At 46.7% G+C, this 15,400-nt stretch overlaps 2 protein-coding genes across 3 annotated transcripts in view; one reads left to right on the top strand and one right to left on the bottom strand.

Annotated features, from left to right (window-relative positions):
• The window catches only part of LOC126538767 (uncharacterized), a 48,367-nt gene extending 36,500 nt beyond the window's left edge, over window positions 1–11,867 (top strand). Inside the window, exon 3 of the mRNA XM_050185496.3 lies at window positions 8,078–11,867. Within this exon, the coding sequence (XP_050041453.2) occupies window positions 8,078–9,297 (1,220 nt within the window). The 3' untranslated portion in view covers window positions 9,298–11,867. The remainder of the gene's footprint in view (window positions 1–8,077) is intronic.
• Window positions 1–15,400, bottom strand: part of LOC126538778 (uncharacterized) — a 353,978-nt gene that overhangs the window by 229,798 nt on the left and 108,780 nt on the right. The gene's annotated exons all lie outside the window — the stretch shown is intronic.

The following is a 15,400-nucleotide window of genomic DNA, read 5'->3' as shown; positions in this document are numbered from 1 at the left end:
TGTTGAATACTGTAATGGTGACACGGAAAATGTCATGGAGCATTTTTCATCAGAATTCTTATATCTGAAATTGTGATTGTGTTTGTCAATTCCTATGTGTGGGGATCGGGGTGCCTTCCAGTGGGGCCCCATCCCACAGCTCGCGCGTTGTGCTTAGCGCGATCTCCGGGAACCACCGCTGTAACGGCAACACGGCGGACACGGCTAGTGCACCGGAGCTAATTTCCTGTGCAAACTGTGCTTTTCCTTCCTGGGGTCGAATCGCTGCACCAGCAAGGGTTACCGGGACGTGCCCCAATTGGCCTCCCGAGTGGCAGCCCCCCGGGGGCCCTCTCCACCCGAGCTCTCTTCCGCTGAGCGCTTCATCACCGCAGAAGATGCTGAAAGGCTCGCAACGAGGTGGTTACGTGGGACCTTTTTTTCCGCGACTTCTCGTTCTTGCATTTGGCCAACCGCATCTCGGTTAGCTCTAGCCATGGAGCTAGAAATATTTACAGACAGGCACGTACCCCCCTGGGTACTTGCCTGTCCTGCCAAGTTTCTTTCTTACTGATTTCAGGCTGCGTCCAATTTTTGTGGCTTCTTCAGTCTTTCTCACATTATAGCTTCGAATATCACTTACTTTCGCCTTTTTGATCAGTTTTGACAGTTCGGCGAATTCTATCTTATCTCTTGAGTTGGACACTTTCATTCTTTGTCGTTTCTTTATTAGGTCCTTTGTTACTTGGGAGAGCTTGCCTACTGGTTGCCTTGGTGCCTTGCCTCCCACTTCAATTGCTGCCTCCGTAGCCAGCCTTGTTGCGGTTTCATTCATTACCTCTATGTCATCATTATTTCTCTGTTCTACGGCTGCATATTTGTTTGCAAGTACCAGCTTGAATTTTTCTGCTTTTACCCTTACTGCCTCTAGGTTGACCTGTTTCTTCTTGACCAGTTTTACTGTTTATCTCTTCAAATTAAGGTGAATCCTAGCCCTCACTAACCTATGATCACTGCAGTTTACCCTACCTATCACTTCTGCATCCTGCACTATGCTGGGATCGGCAGAAAGTATGAAATGAACTTCATTTCTTGTATCACCATTAGGGCTTTTCTAGGTCCACTTTCTGTTATTACACTTCCTGAAAAAGGTGTTCATTATCCAAAGCTTATTCCTTTCTGCGAGTTTTACCAGCATCTCTTCGCTAGCATTCCTAGAATCGACGCCGTAGTTGCCAGCTGCTTGTTCACCAGCCTGCTTTTCCCCCACTTTTGCATTGAAGTCGCCTATTACTACAGTATACTGAGTCTGCACTTTTCTCATTGCTGATTCAACATCTTCATAGAACTGATCTACTTCCTCATCATGGTGACTGGATGTTGGAGCGTAGGCTTGTACTATCTTTAATCTATACCTCTTATTAAGTTTGATTATGACTACTGCTACCCTCTCATTAATGCTGTAGAATTCGTCAATGTTGTCCGCTATATCCTTATGGATTAGGAATCCCACGCCATATTGTTTCTCATCTGGGAGGCCTCTATAGCAGAGGACTGTTACGTCTTGCGCCAGGCGTGCCGAAAGGATCAGACAAGTTCCGGGTGAACGACGTTTATTAATCCATGCTTGTGGGCTAATGGCTCGGTTAAGAGAAAGGCGCCACTAGCAAGCGGCACTCTGCTTTTAACACCTAGTGGCGCATGTGCACTTCGCAGAGTGCTCTTATCACCATGAGTTCCAGCTGACACCACATGACCTACCCTTTTAATAACGCACACAGTCATTTAGAGTCCAGCTTGGAATCTATCTGGTGGGCGATGATTTCTTATGGGGTAGCGTCTTGCCTCGGCAGGTGCTGGTGTTGCCTGTCATGTAACCAGAGTTACCCTGGACGGTTGTAGACTGGAAGGAACTGGTGCGCCACCAGTCTCGGGATAAACCAGGAACTCGCTGGCCGTAACTTCACCAGTTGTGCTATGTCTAGGGGTAACATCCTTTGCAGGCCTCTGTAGCAGCTGATCCTGGTGGTGATGCCAGGTGAAGGTGCCCCTCAGGGTGGTTGCATGTACTTGGAAAGAGACAGATGTTGTTTGAGCAACAATCAAAGAGGGAGCCCACTTTGGTTTTCGAGAATAATTATGTGCTAACATGCTGTTGCCTACCAAGAAATGACGCTCGCGACACGGACGACTTAGCGCCTGAGTGCACTGTCTGTGTGTTACTCTTTTCCCCACGGAAGGCTTTATGTCATCTAGCCTTCTACGTAAGCGTCATCCCAGGAACAATGCCGCTAGTGATTCATGAGTCGTCGCATGCGGCGTCTTGCGATAAGACAGGAAAACTTTATGCAGCTTTACCTGCAGTGTTTCTCCTGTGCCATCTTTGTGGAGCGCATTCTTTAAGGTCTGACTGAAACGCTCCGCCAGCCCATTGGAGCTGGGGTGGTAGTGAACTGTGAGGACATGCCGCGCCCCCATCGCCTGCACGAAGCGCTTGAACTCTTGTGAAACAAATTGAGGTCCATTATCGGAAACGATTGTTTCAGAGAAACCAAAACGTGCAAAGAACTCAGTCAAACAACGAATTCTCCTTTCTGTAGTTGTCGATCGCATTTCAAAAACCTCTGACCATTCAAAATGTGCATCGACCAGCACTAAAAGCATGGTGTTCTGAAAAGGTCCCGCAAAGTCTACGTGAAGATGCTGCCACGGTGAAGTCGGCCGTGACCACGGGTGAAGAGGTGCGTTGATTGGAGCATTACGTTGCTCTTGACAACTAGTGCAGCTTCTGATGCGAAGTTCGAGGTCCACCTCAAGAGTTGGCCACCAAACGTACCTGCGTGCTAGTTTCTTGCTGCACACGATGCCGGGATGGCCGTCATGGAGTTCGTCCAGAACGAACCCTTGCAGCTTTGCAGGGATGACTACTCTTGCGCCCAGCATGGCACATCCCTGATGCACCGTCAGTTGGTTGCACCTGCGAAACAAAGCTCCTGTGTGATCGATGTGGGCCAACCCACATTTGTGAATTCCTTCACTTGACAAAGAATTTGGTCTTTACTCGTGGCAGCCGCGATATCTTGACTAGAAACATGTTCGGAATAGAAATTAGTAAAAGCCAATTTGAAGCTTAGTGAAAGAAAAATAAATAAACTAGAAGCAATGAGGGCATACAAAAACAAAGTTCACAATAGGGTTTCAGAAAGTTTGTTTATGGGAATTCATAGGTAGGACATTGGGCATCAAAGTAAGCAGAGCTTGGTGGCGCAACACACTGCCCCGTTCAAATTAGGACACTCGTAACATCCACATACACACACGTACGTGTGTGTGTGTGTGTGCGTGTGTGTGTGTGTGTGTGTGTGTGTTGTATGGGAGCATTTCGGTGTCAGTTCTGTGCCAGCACGGAGGAAGAAGTTGACGTTCGTGTGTGTCTCGCTCTGTCAGCTTTCAGTCTGTGGCTGCCTTCTGTTAGTGGTCCTTTTCCAGATGCCATGCCCACGTTGCTCAAATGAACACGCCTAGTTAATTATATATATATATATATATATATATATTGCTACGGAATAGTATTTCCAATGACGGCGAGGCGAGCAGTAAGAAGATGACGACGACGATTGGAGGCTAGCGCGAGATGTTGCCTCTTGGCCAAGTGCGGCATATTACGTTGTAAACATACTTGTATATAGCTTTTCATCGGCGTCTTCTTGCGTAACATATCTGGTGGAGGTGGACGTTCCCTGTACCTCGTCACGGAGCTTTGCAGTGGACGGTACGTCGAGCCTTCCTTCATGGCTCCCAACAATGACAGCTCGACTCAGCCGATCCTCCTCTACCATCACAGTTGGCAACTTGTACCATCGCTGACTTACAGAAAATTATTGCGCCCGACATGCCCTCCAAGCACGCTGGTGTGCTCTAGCGCGTTCTATTTTCCTACGACGATATTTTTTACTTTAACGATCGTCCTTTAGCCCAAACTACAGCTGTTAAACATCGCATTAATACCGGTGATGCCCCTCCTATTCATCGCTGCCCGTATCGAGTGTCACCAGCTGAGCATGAAGTTATTCACGTAGAAGTTCGCAAAATGCTTGCCAAGAACATTATAGCACCGTCATGTAGTCCATGGGCGTCACCTGTTGTACTGGTAAAAAAGAAGGATGGCTCATGACGCTTTTGTGTGGATTATCGGCACCTTAACAGGGTTACCAAAAAGGACGTGTATCCCCTACCTCGGATTGATGACGCCCTTGACTGCTTCCACGTTGCTCGCTACTTCTCCTCTATTGACCTTCGCTCCGGCTACTGGCAGATTGCCGTGCACGATCTCGACCGCGAGAAGACTGCTTTTGTAGCACCCGACGGTCTTTATCAATTCAAAGTGTTGCCATTTGGTCTATGTAACGCTCCTGCCACTTTTGAATGCATGATGGACTCCCTTCTTCACAGTTTCAAATGGTCCACATGCCTGTGCTACTTGGACGACATTATAGTATTCTCCCCAGCGCCTCTCAGCAGTCCTGGACGTTTTTCGCCAAGCCGGTCTGCAACTGAACGCATCGAAGTGCCAATTCAGCCGTTGCCAGATTACCGTCCTTGGGCATCTCGTTGACGCGAACGGAGTGCAACCGGATCCAGGCAAGATCCGTGGTGTTACGCACTTCCCTGTTCCAAAGTGTGTCAAGGATGTGCGCAGCTTCATCGGCCTTTGTTCATACTTCCGCCGTTTCGTGAAAAATTTCGTGGCCATAGCATGACCGCTAACCGAGCTTCTGAAGAAAGACGCCCCTTTCCAGTGGGGCGATAACGAGGCCTCTGCATTCTCGCATCTAATCGACCTTCTCACAACACCTCCCGTTCTGGCCCATTTCGATCCTTCTGCACCTACCGAAGTCCGTACTGATGCCAGCGGTCACAGAATTGGCGCAGTACTGGCACAACGCCGGCGCGGCAATGACCGTGTTATTGCTTACACCAGCAGGCTCCTCTCACCCTCTGAGCGCAACTATTCCATCACTGAGCGTGAGTGTCTGGCCCTAGTTTGGGTGGTTGCGAAGTTCCGCCCATACTTATATGGCCGACCCTTTTCCTTTGTCACAGACCATCATGCGCTTTGCTGGTTATGCTCACTGAAAGATCCTACAGGAAGACTTGCTCGCTGGGCCTTACGCCTCCAAGAATATTCGTATACTGTCACCTACAAATCTGGCTGACTACACAAGGACGCTGACTGCTAGTCTCGTTACCCGGTAGATGAGCCTGATTACGCCGACAGTAGTACCGCCAATGGCATTTTCTCTGTGTCTGCCTTTGCTAACATCGCCGATGAGCAGTACCGAGACCTACCACTGTGAGCATTCATCGAGCGTCTGCGCTCTACACCTATTGACGCATCCGTTCGCCGATATGTCCTCCAGGGCGGCATTCTTTACCGAAGGAAATTCCTCCCTGACAGATCTGATCTTCTTCTTGTCGTGCCAAAACATCTACGACAGACTGTGCTCTTTGAGATGCATGACGCACCCACTGCAGGACATCTTGGGGTAACCCGCACGTACGACTGTGTCCGCCGCCGCTTCCATTGGCCTGGCCTCGCTCGCTCCATCCGACGCTAGGTTGCTGCCTGTGATCCGTGCCAGCATCGGAAAAACACCTCAGGTGCTACCTCTCGGTCATCTCCAGCCGACCACCGTCCCTGTGGAACCGTTCTTTCGTGTTGGGTTAGACCTCCTCGGTTTCTTTCCCATGTCATCCTCTGGGAACAAATGTGTAGCCGTCGCAACTGATTACGCCACCCGATACGCTATCACGCCGGCTCTCCCTACCAGTTGCGTTACTGACGTCGCGGACTTTCTCTTGCGTGACGTTATCTTACTTCATGGCGCCCCACGACAGCTGCTTACTGATTGTGGTCGTAACTTCCTCTCGAACCTTATCGCCGACATTGTGCATTCCTGCTCCACTCAACACAAGCTGACTACCTCATACCATCCTCAAACCAATAGCCTTACAGAACGGTTAAACTGTACTCTTACCGATATGCTGTCCAAGTATGTTTCCAAGGACCACCACGACTGGGACATTGCCCTTCCTTGCGTCACATTTGCTTATAATTCTTCCCGGCATGACACCACCAGATTTTCTCCATTTTATCTACTCTGTGGTCGTGAACCGACCTTGCCCTTTGACACGGCACTTCCTCCTGCTGCGACCTCAACAAGCGAATATGCGCACGACGCCATCACCCTAGCCGACCATGCACGCCAGCTTGCCCGTGCTCGACTGACAGACTCGCAAACCACTGAACAATGTCAGTACAACACCCGCCACCATGACATACAGTTTTTGCCTGGTGCGCTCGTTCTCCTGTGGTCGCCCTCTCGTCACGTCGGACTTTCAGAAATGCTCCTTTCGCGATAAACAGGGCCCTACCGCGTGCTGTGCCAGGTGACGCCTGTGATGTACAAAATTGCTCCTGTGAGCTCAACCTCGTCATCTACTCTGGCATCTACTGATGTCGTGCACGTCAGTAGGCTCAAGGCCTACTACACTGCTTCCGAGTCCGGCCGCCAGCTTCCGGTTGCCGCCGGGGGTAGTGCTACGGAATAGTATTTTCAATGATAAAAAGGCGAGCAGTAAGAAGACGACGATTGGAGGCTAGCGCGGGCTGTTGCCTCTTGGCCAAGTGCGGCGTATTACCTTGTAACTATACTTGTACACAGCTTTTCATCTGTATCTTCTTACATTACAATATATATATATAAACACCCCCTCTGCAACCTACCGGTAACTTGGGCACGGTATGAAACTAGTGTGTGTGTGTGTTGTTCCTTCAAAGCCACCAACGGTGCTTGGTGCCTTCCTTCGCAAATACCTTCACTTGCTTGTGTGGTAAAATCCACTGTGCTTTGCAAAGAGAGCATGCCATTCCCTGTCGGTTCCAGCAACCATTTGCCACTATTTTGTGATGGCAGAACACAAGGAGCAGACTGCACTCTAAAGAAGTTGCCATGTTTTTGCACCTCTAAGGCGCAGCAAACTCGTAAAAGTTTACCGTAAGATCAGAATCGCGGTGCAAATTACTGGAATTTTGATTTGAAGTTTTGCTCCATGGCAACACAGCGTGCGCTGCCAAACCACACTTCAGGGCAAGGTTCTCAAGTACTGACAGTTTCGTTATCTCTTGGGGAACCCCCCTGTTTTTCCACCCCTGTGTGTTGAAGTTCCCTTCTCTCCTGCACTGTCGGTCATTTTCATCCTCTGCATGGGTCGCCATTATGCGTTTTGCAGTTAGTGAATAGTGCACATGGCACTGGCAAAGTAGAACTTGGGTCAAGATAAGCCGTGCTCAACAGCCCAGCTCCCGTCTCCAGAAACAGTAAAGCAGTCATTGGCTGAAGATACGACACACACAAGTGGTTTATCCCCAAAATGGATGCTGTTTTGTAAACATCTGGGGGTTGCGTATGCAGTTATTTCCGTGGGTTATATGCGCATATTATTTTTTTTCTTTCTGGGCTGTTCTAAAAGAGGATGCGGGTTGTAGGTGTTGGCAGGTTATATCAGGAAAACTGCGGCATTTCCTAGCTCACTCCTTGCAATCTCGACTTACGATAACGTTGCCAAAGTTCAATGTGTGATCAAGAGGGAACTCACTGGTGAAGTGTTGTATAAAACACATTTGTTGTACCAGTGAATTATAACAAATTTTGCAAGTGCCAAATATGGTTACCGGGCCTCAAGTGATCATTGAGCATATGAGAGCAGGCCTGGTCAAAGTATTTTTGAAGTGTTCTCTAAGGGTCGTAGGAGAGAGTAGTCAAACACTCCACATTCTCTCACTTTGTAATTCTTTAGCTTTCTGAAAAATCCCTTTTATAAGTGGATTTCACAAGCAGGGTTATGAAGCACTCAAATGCAGAAACATTGAGTAAATAAAAACGAACATTAGGAGTTCTTTGTTTCATCGTTCTTGAAATCACCCTGACGATCTTCCAAATCAAATGAAAAAGATAGCTTGTCATTAAATTTAGCATCTGTGTTCTTTCTTGGCATTTCTTAATAACTCTTATTTACTTTCTTTTTATTTGTGCAGCATCAAGGCCTTCAATTTCTACATCAACTGCCAAATGTGACAACTCGAAGCAAGGATGCCTCTACCGATGTGAGCTATGCGACTATGAGGCTGATGAACTATTTCTTCTGGAAGCACATGCCAGCGCCCATACTTGCGAGAAGCCATTTCATTGCCCTTTATGCCCTCAGAGCTTTCCACAGAAGCAAAGACTGAAGACCCACCTGCTCACCCACACAGGCAAGACGCCATTTCAGTGCGCTTCATGCTTTCGGAGCTTTTCAGTAAAGGCTCACCTGAAAGAGCACCTGCGCACCCATACAGGCGAGAAGCCATTTCATTGTCCTTTATGCCCTTGGAGCTTTACTCAAAAGTCCACCCTGAAAACCCACCTGCTCACCCACACAGGCGAGAAGCCATATCAATGCCCTTCATGTTCTCAGAGCTTCTCGAGCAAGTATCACCTGAAAGCCCACCTGCGCATCCACACAGGCGAGAAGCCATATCAATGCCCTTCATGTTCTCAACGGTTCTCGCGTAAGTGTTACATAAAAGCCCATCTGCGCACCCACACAGGTGAGAAGCCATATCAGTGCCCTTCATGCACTCAGAGCTTCTCGCAAAAGATACGCCTCAAAGAGCACCTGCACAGCCACAAAGGCGAGAAGCCATATCAGTGCCCTTCATGCTCTCGGGGCTTCTCACAAAAGGGCTACCTGAAAATCCACCTGCTCACTCACACAGGTGAAAAGCCATTTGACTGCCCTTCATGCTCCCAGACATTCTCACGAAAGACTCACCTGAAACAGCACCTGCAGACTCACACACGTGAGAAGCCATTTGACTGCCCTTCATGCTCTCAAAGCTTCTCACGCAAGGCCCACCTGAAAGCCCACCTGCGCACCCACACAGGCGAGAAGCCATATCAATGCTCTTCATGCTCTCAACGCTTCTCGCGCAAGTGTTACATGAGAGACCATCTGCGCACCCACACAGGCGAGAAGCCATTTCAGTGCCCTTCATGCTCTCGGAGCTTCTCGCAAAAGACCTCCCTGAAAGAACACCTGCACAGCCACACAGGCGAGAAGCCATATCAGTGCCCTTCATGCTCTCAGAGCTTCTCACAAAGGTGCACCCTCAGGAGACACATGAGACGAGAAGCCATTTCAGTGCCCACTCTGCCTTCAGAGATTCTCGTTGATGAATGCCCTGAAGATACGCCAGTGCATTCATACAGGTGACCGGCCATAAAGTTGCACCGTCTGCTCCAGGTCCTTATCACTTGAACAGATTTAAGAGAGCACAGCACCATGATACTGTAGGCTAGGTCAACAATCTCGTTAAACTAGAGTCTGAATTAAAGATTTACATACGTGTAGCAGGTTACATAGTGTTCTACTGTATCAGGTAGCACAAGTGTCTCCACATGCTCCTGAGAGCAAGCTTTAACTCGGGCCCAACTCCGATGGCGCCTATTCAAATACATGTAAAATACAGAAATGCTTTTCTGAAATAACCAGTGGGCCGATTAAATTAAATTTGTTACATTCGAGAGAAAAACCTAAATTCTGGTGACTGCTGGAAGCATAATTTAGTTTGAAGCCCTGAATGTTATAACAGGAATTTACAAAGATTGTTCATCTTTAAAAAAATTGGAGCAAGAACTATAAATTTTTAACTCTGCACCTGGAATAGATATCGTAGCTCTGTAAACTGCATACGCTAGATCTTCCAAAGCAGACAAATTTGATGTATCAATGTATATCTTGTTAACTTGTTACACTGTTTACAGGGACTTTGCAAATGTCCTACTCACTTATTAGTGGCATATTTTAATGGTTTGTTTTATACGTAAATATTGTCCGCTCTAGGTGTCCTATTTGGAGCGTTTTACAGAATTGCGATATCATTTTTCAGTGCTGAGTTACCAGAGTTGTAAACTTGATGGTTTTGTTTTCTGAAAATTCGTGATTTTGAACAATTGTTATTAAAAGATTGATGGCCTTAATCAAAAATTCACTACCAACAGTCACTAGATTCTGTTTCTTTTATATGCAACAAACCTCATCAGGTTGGGTGCAGTAGTAGTCAAGAAAAACGATTTCTCCTTTCCCGTGTATTTAGATGGGAGCCCCCAAGCTGAAGCTTGTTCTTAAAGGGTCCCTGAAACACTTTTGGTGGGTTACCATATTTTCTCTAAATCTTTTCTCAACACGTTATGGAACACAGAGCAAAAGGATTTATGAGAACTAACCCACATAAAGCCTTTGTAGCTGAGAAAAAAATCGAAATACAGTTAAACTGAAATAAAAGAAGTTGGCAAAAACAGCTATTTGCTTTGTTATATTGTGGCTTTTCATTATTTTAAAAAGTAATTGATGTTCTTTCGTGTTCCAAAAATTACTGTTTGCATGCGCCTGCAAACTGTGTATATTCATTGTAATAATTTTACACTACAGATGTTTGAATGATTTGCTCTTTAGGCTCCGTTTTTTTTCTTTTTTTCAGTATTGACATTGGTACATCTGAACTTGTTTTCTTAGACCAATTCATGTATTTGTTGGCTCTTGGTTCTGGTCTACATGGTTCGTCCTAGATTCTTTTGATCTTATTCTATCTGCATCTTTTTTTTTTACACATGGGTACTTCTTTAGAGGAATTGATTGTTCAGTAAGCTAGCTTTCCACTGTCTGTTTCATCAGAGCATGAAATAAATGTTTCTTTTGAGTATTTGTTTAGTGTTTAGTTAGTATTCATTGTCTGTTCTTGATATTTCAATAATTTATTGACAGCATGCAATATAGGGATGTTAGCATTTTATTGTACCTGGGGCTGCAAAAGAAGTTGAGTGACGGCAGTTGGAAGTTCAATATGAGCACAAAAATAACCTGTTATAAGTAACATAGATGAGTAATTTAAGGCTCAAGTCGTATGTCAAGTCCACCATGCTTAATTCATTCCTACATTTTATTTTAACTAATGTACCAGCATTTCTATAAGCACTAGTACGACATATATATTTGTAGAAATATTTGTGTAAACATTACATGTTGAATTGGCTGATAAACCTGCACTGTGTAATACATCTGTGTGCAGAAGGCAAGAAATTGGGCCAATCCTGTTTTTAGAAATTTGAAAAGATTGTTCCTGAACCGCAGTTGTGCCAGTCTCTCATCAGGAATTTCCTCACCGACAAAATTGTGCACAGGACATGCTTTTAAGATAATAAATACAAGGATTCACTGTTTCGATTAAAGGCATGCAAATATTTGATACGTTAAAGTAGGCACTTTGTCAATACAACTATTTTCTAATAGCCTTCGAGCACTTAAAACACTACGTGTACAGAAATAAACCTCAAAGTGAAGCAAAAGTATGATAAATGTCACCCCCATGGGCATAGTGTAGGCATAAAACGTCAGAGTGTGCGTAGTAGAGGGAGTATACGCTTCTGAGGCAGCTAGACTTTCCTGGCTATACAGGGATCATTTGCACTCTCTGAAGAGCCCTTTGTATGCGAGTGATTTCCCCATTTGTTCCTAGTGCACCGTTTGTGCTTTTAGTAAACTATGCTACATAATGTGTGGTGTAACTACAGGAACTTGCCAATGGAATGAACACCAGGATGTGTACATTGTTTTACACATATTTTAACATTAGCTGTGCATTCTTCAAAAACAGTTTGAAACATATTCTACATTTGTTTCAATTCTGGCACTATTCGATTTGTATTGCATTCAGTATGCAAAAATTACTTCTATATAGGGCGACAATGTACTTTTATGTAATGAATAAACATATTTAAGGCTTTTTTCTTGTTCTGCAAGTTGCGCTCCTAAGGATTATCTCCACATCCATTCGGCCATTTTGGTGGCACGTATGGCTTCAGACTGTGGCACATTACATCCACGTGAAGAGGCACCTGCACCAACATGTGGCCATTTCAGTGCCGGGTCTTCTTTCAAAGCTTGCTTACTTGTAACTTGTGAACTCAGATATGTAGCAATTGTCTATCAACACCCTTATGCGATGTAGGTGTCAATGTATTTAGCCAAATCTCAATTAGGAATGTGCATGTGTGCGCAGTATGCTACATAACATTTTGTTACACAAGTGTTACTGTATACTCGGACATGTTGAGCTGCCGAGGTAATTCATAGCATGTTCCAGTATGATGTCAAAAGCTGTTTCATTATGATTTAAGAATGCAATGAAACAATTTGAAAACACTGATATGACACGACCCATGACACTGGCAACACCACAATACCAAAGTATCGTGCCAGTTATGTTGGTACACACTGTGCAAATAAATATATTGTAATACAAATTAACAAGTTATTTAGTTATATTATGATATAGCCAAGGCTATGCAGGCGTGCTGAAGGTTGCGGAGATATTTTTGATAATCAGCTTAGAGCACATATTTCAGTGGCTACAGCCATGTGATATTCCTTGATGTAATGGCTCAACAACGAAGCATCTGTTTATACACTATGCATACAAAAGACCCCTTGTTACGGTTGGCGTCTGGCACCACGTGCAGAAAGGAATTTCGCCCGACCTTCTCTCACCGTGCCTCGTCGAAATGAGGCATGACTTCTGCTACGGTTGGCATCCAGCACCTCGTGCAGAAAGGACTCTCTCACCCGACCTTCACCCACCATACCTCGTCGAAATGAAGCGTGACTTCCTAATTCGCCATGACGATTTCGAGTGTTTGCCAGTCTGGCGGAAGCCCCGCAGTGTTTGCCGCAGGCCTCTTTTGTGCGTGTGTGTGTGTGTGTGCGACTTTAGAGGGACCCTTTCCTCGAACGGTCAAACTCTACAGGAGAACTTCCACGAATAAGCAACGCTCAAAAGAGACGGACAAGCGTCTACAATTCCAGGAGGCTCGGTGTAACCGGAGGCGGGGCCCTCTTTCCGCCAATCCGACTCTGAGCCGGTCACGTGATGTCGACGGAAGCAAGATCCCTCCCACGATTGTAGAGAGCCTGTTTAAGGGCTCCGAAATGTATTTTTAATCATTTCATTCTCTTCTCATCGTCTTTCATCAGCGTTTGATTAAATCGTGCAAGTTTCACACTAGAAATCGTCTCGTCCTTGCCTGGTCGCCATGGTCTACCGGATGCCTGGAGCCTGCCGACAACGCCACGCTATCCAATAGTAACGTCGGTCGAGCTTCGATAGGCAGGCGTCGCTACAACTCGGCAGCAGTACGATGCGCTACCCTGGAGTACGCAGCAAAATGACTGGCAGCGACTGGGATACGCAACCCTGGAGACCCCAGCTTGGACGACAACTACGAGATCGTAGCTTCTTCGTTCTGGTGACAACGTTCGGAAGGAAGGTGTCTGGATTCATAACTGCATATGGTGAGTGCACGGCTTTTCTTCACTAAGATATCACTTGGCTTTACGTATTTTTTTGAAAGTACAGTGCAGTGATCTTTCTTTAACCGTTGACGGAAGTATTGAGTATGTCAAGGTTGTTATAGAGTGAAGAGTTAGCAGCACTAAGGGCAGCCATGAACTTGAAGGCACTAAAGAAGCCAGAATTGTTGAGCTTGGCCAACGAGTTGGGCCTCCAAATTGTTGAATCAAAGAGAAAGCTGGAGATCATTGAGGCGATCGGGGCCGACGACGATGAACTGAAGGAATGCCTAGAGAACATTGCATACCCGCCGTGGTTGATTAGTGGCTATGGTGTTGGGCTACTGAGCACGAGGTCGCGGGATCGAATCCCGGCCACGGCGGCCGCATTTCGATGGGGGCCAAATGCGAAAACACCCGTGTGCTTAGATTTAGGTGCACGTTAAAGAACCCCAGGTGGTCGAAATTTCCGGAGTCCTCCACTACGGCGTGCCTCATAATCAGAAAGTGGTTTTGGCACGTAAAACCCCATAATTTTAAGAACATTGCAGAGGAAGAGGAAGAGCGTAAGCACTTAGAAGAAAAGGAGGAGCGCGAGCGGGCAGCACGTGAGGCCAAAGAAGAGCGCGACCGTGTCGCACGCGAGGCACTCGGAATGACGCGCCTAGAGATTGAGCTCCTGAAAGCTCAAAATTCTGAAAGACCTAGAGGCACGTGAAAACGAGTGCAGAATGACAGACTTGATGGCACCCTACGCAGTAGGAGGGAACATAGGTCTTTTTCTCGTACAGTTTGAGCGCACGTGTGAAAAGGCAAAATTCGCAAGAAACACGTGTCCGCAACGCTTGCTTACGTTACTGCCACATGAGGTAGCTGATATCATTGCCCGTATGGGGAAAGAAGAAGCAGAGGACTCGATGAAGTCAAAGCGAACCTACTTAAAAAGTATATATTGTTACGCCCACAAAAGGCGTTACATTGAAGCCGGGTAGAGTTAGAAGCGATGGCCTTGGTCAACTGAGCGCCTGTCGAGATTCAGCCAGCCAGTCACGCGTCGTCGTCCTCGTTCACTACCCTTCGGTGCCCCCGCATACTGTTTGTTGAGGCGTGAACCCACTATGCACCTAAGCGCGTCACATTCGTGAACCCACTATGCACCTAAGAGCGTCACATTTCCCTCCGCGCAGACGAAGCCCGCCGGGCAAGTCAAACAGGCTGTCGAGAAATAAAGGGCTTTAAACGGGCGACATGCGAAAGTTCAGTCTTTGCTGACCGTCGGCCATTTGATGTGAGACGTGCTATGCGGTAGGTTAATTCGCTGATGCGCTCCGTAATAACATAGGGTCCAACATAGTGCGCCAGCAGTTTTTCACATAGTCCACGTTTCCTGGTTGGTTTCCAGAGCAACACTAAATCACCAGGGTCATATATCACGTGTCGGCGTCGGCGGTCGCAGCGTGCCTTCGAGCGGTCTTGTGAAACAAGAGTGCGTAACGAAGCAAGTCGTCGGGCTTCTTCAGCAAGACAGACTGTCTCTGATATACAAAGATTATCGTGGCTGGAAAACGGGAAGATAGTGTCTAGTGTATAACGAGGCGGACGAGCGTAGAGAAGAAAGAAGGGACTGTAGCCCGTAACTTCATGCTTTGAGGTGTTAAATGCGTACGTAATGAAAGGTAGCACGCTGTCCCAGTTCTTATGATCTGACTCGACATACATGGACAGCATGTTAGTAAGAGTTCTGTTCGTGCGTTCCGTAAGGCCATTTGTTTGGGGATGATACGGGGTGGAATGTCGAAACCTTGAAGCACATAGACGAAGCATCTCTTCGACCACGTCTGCAGTGAACTGCCGCCCACGATCGCTGATGATGACTCTGGGAGGTCCATGTCGGAGAATGACAAAATGCAGCAGAAAAATACACACTTCGGTTGCAGTAGCCGATGGTATTGCAGCTGTCTCACAGTAGCGT

The sequence above is a fragment of the Dermacentor andersoni genome, chromosome 8 (genome assembly GCF_023375885.2).
Source record: "Dermacentor andersoni chromosome 8, qqDerAnde1_hic_scaffold, whole genome shotgun sequence".
NCBI lineage: Eukaryota > Metazoa > Arthropoda > Arachnida > Ixodida > Ixodidae > Dermacentor > Dermacentor andersoni.
This window is presented reverse-complemented; position numbering and strand designations above follow the sequence as displayed.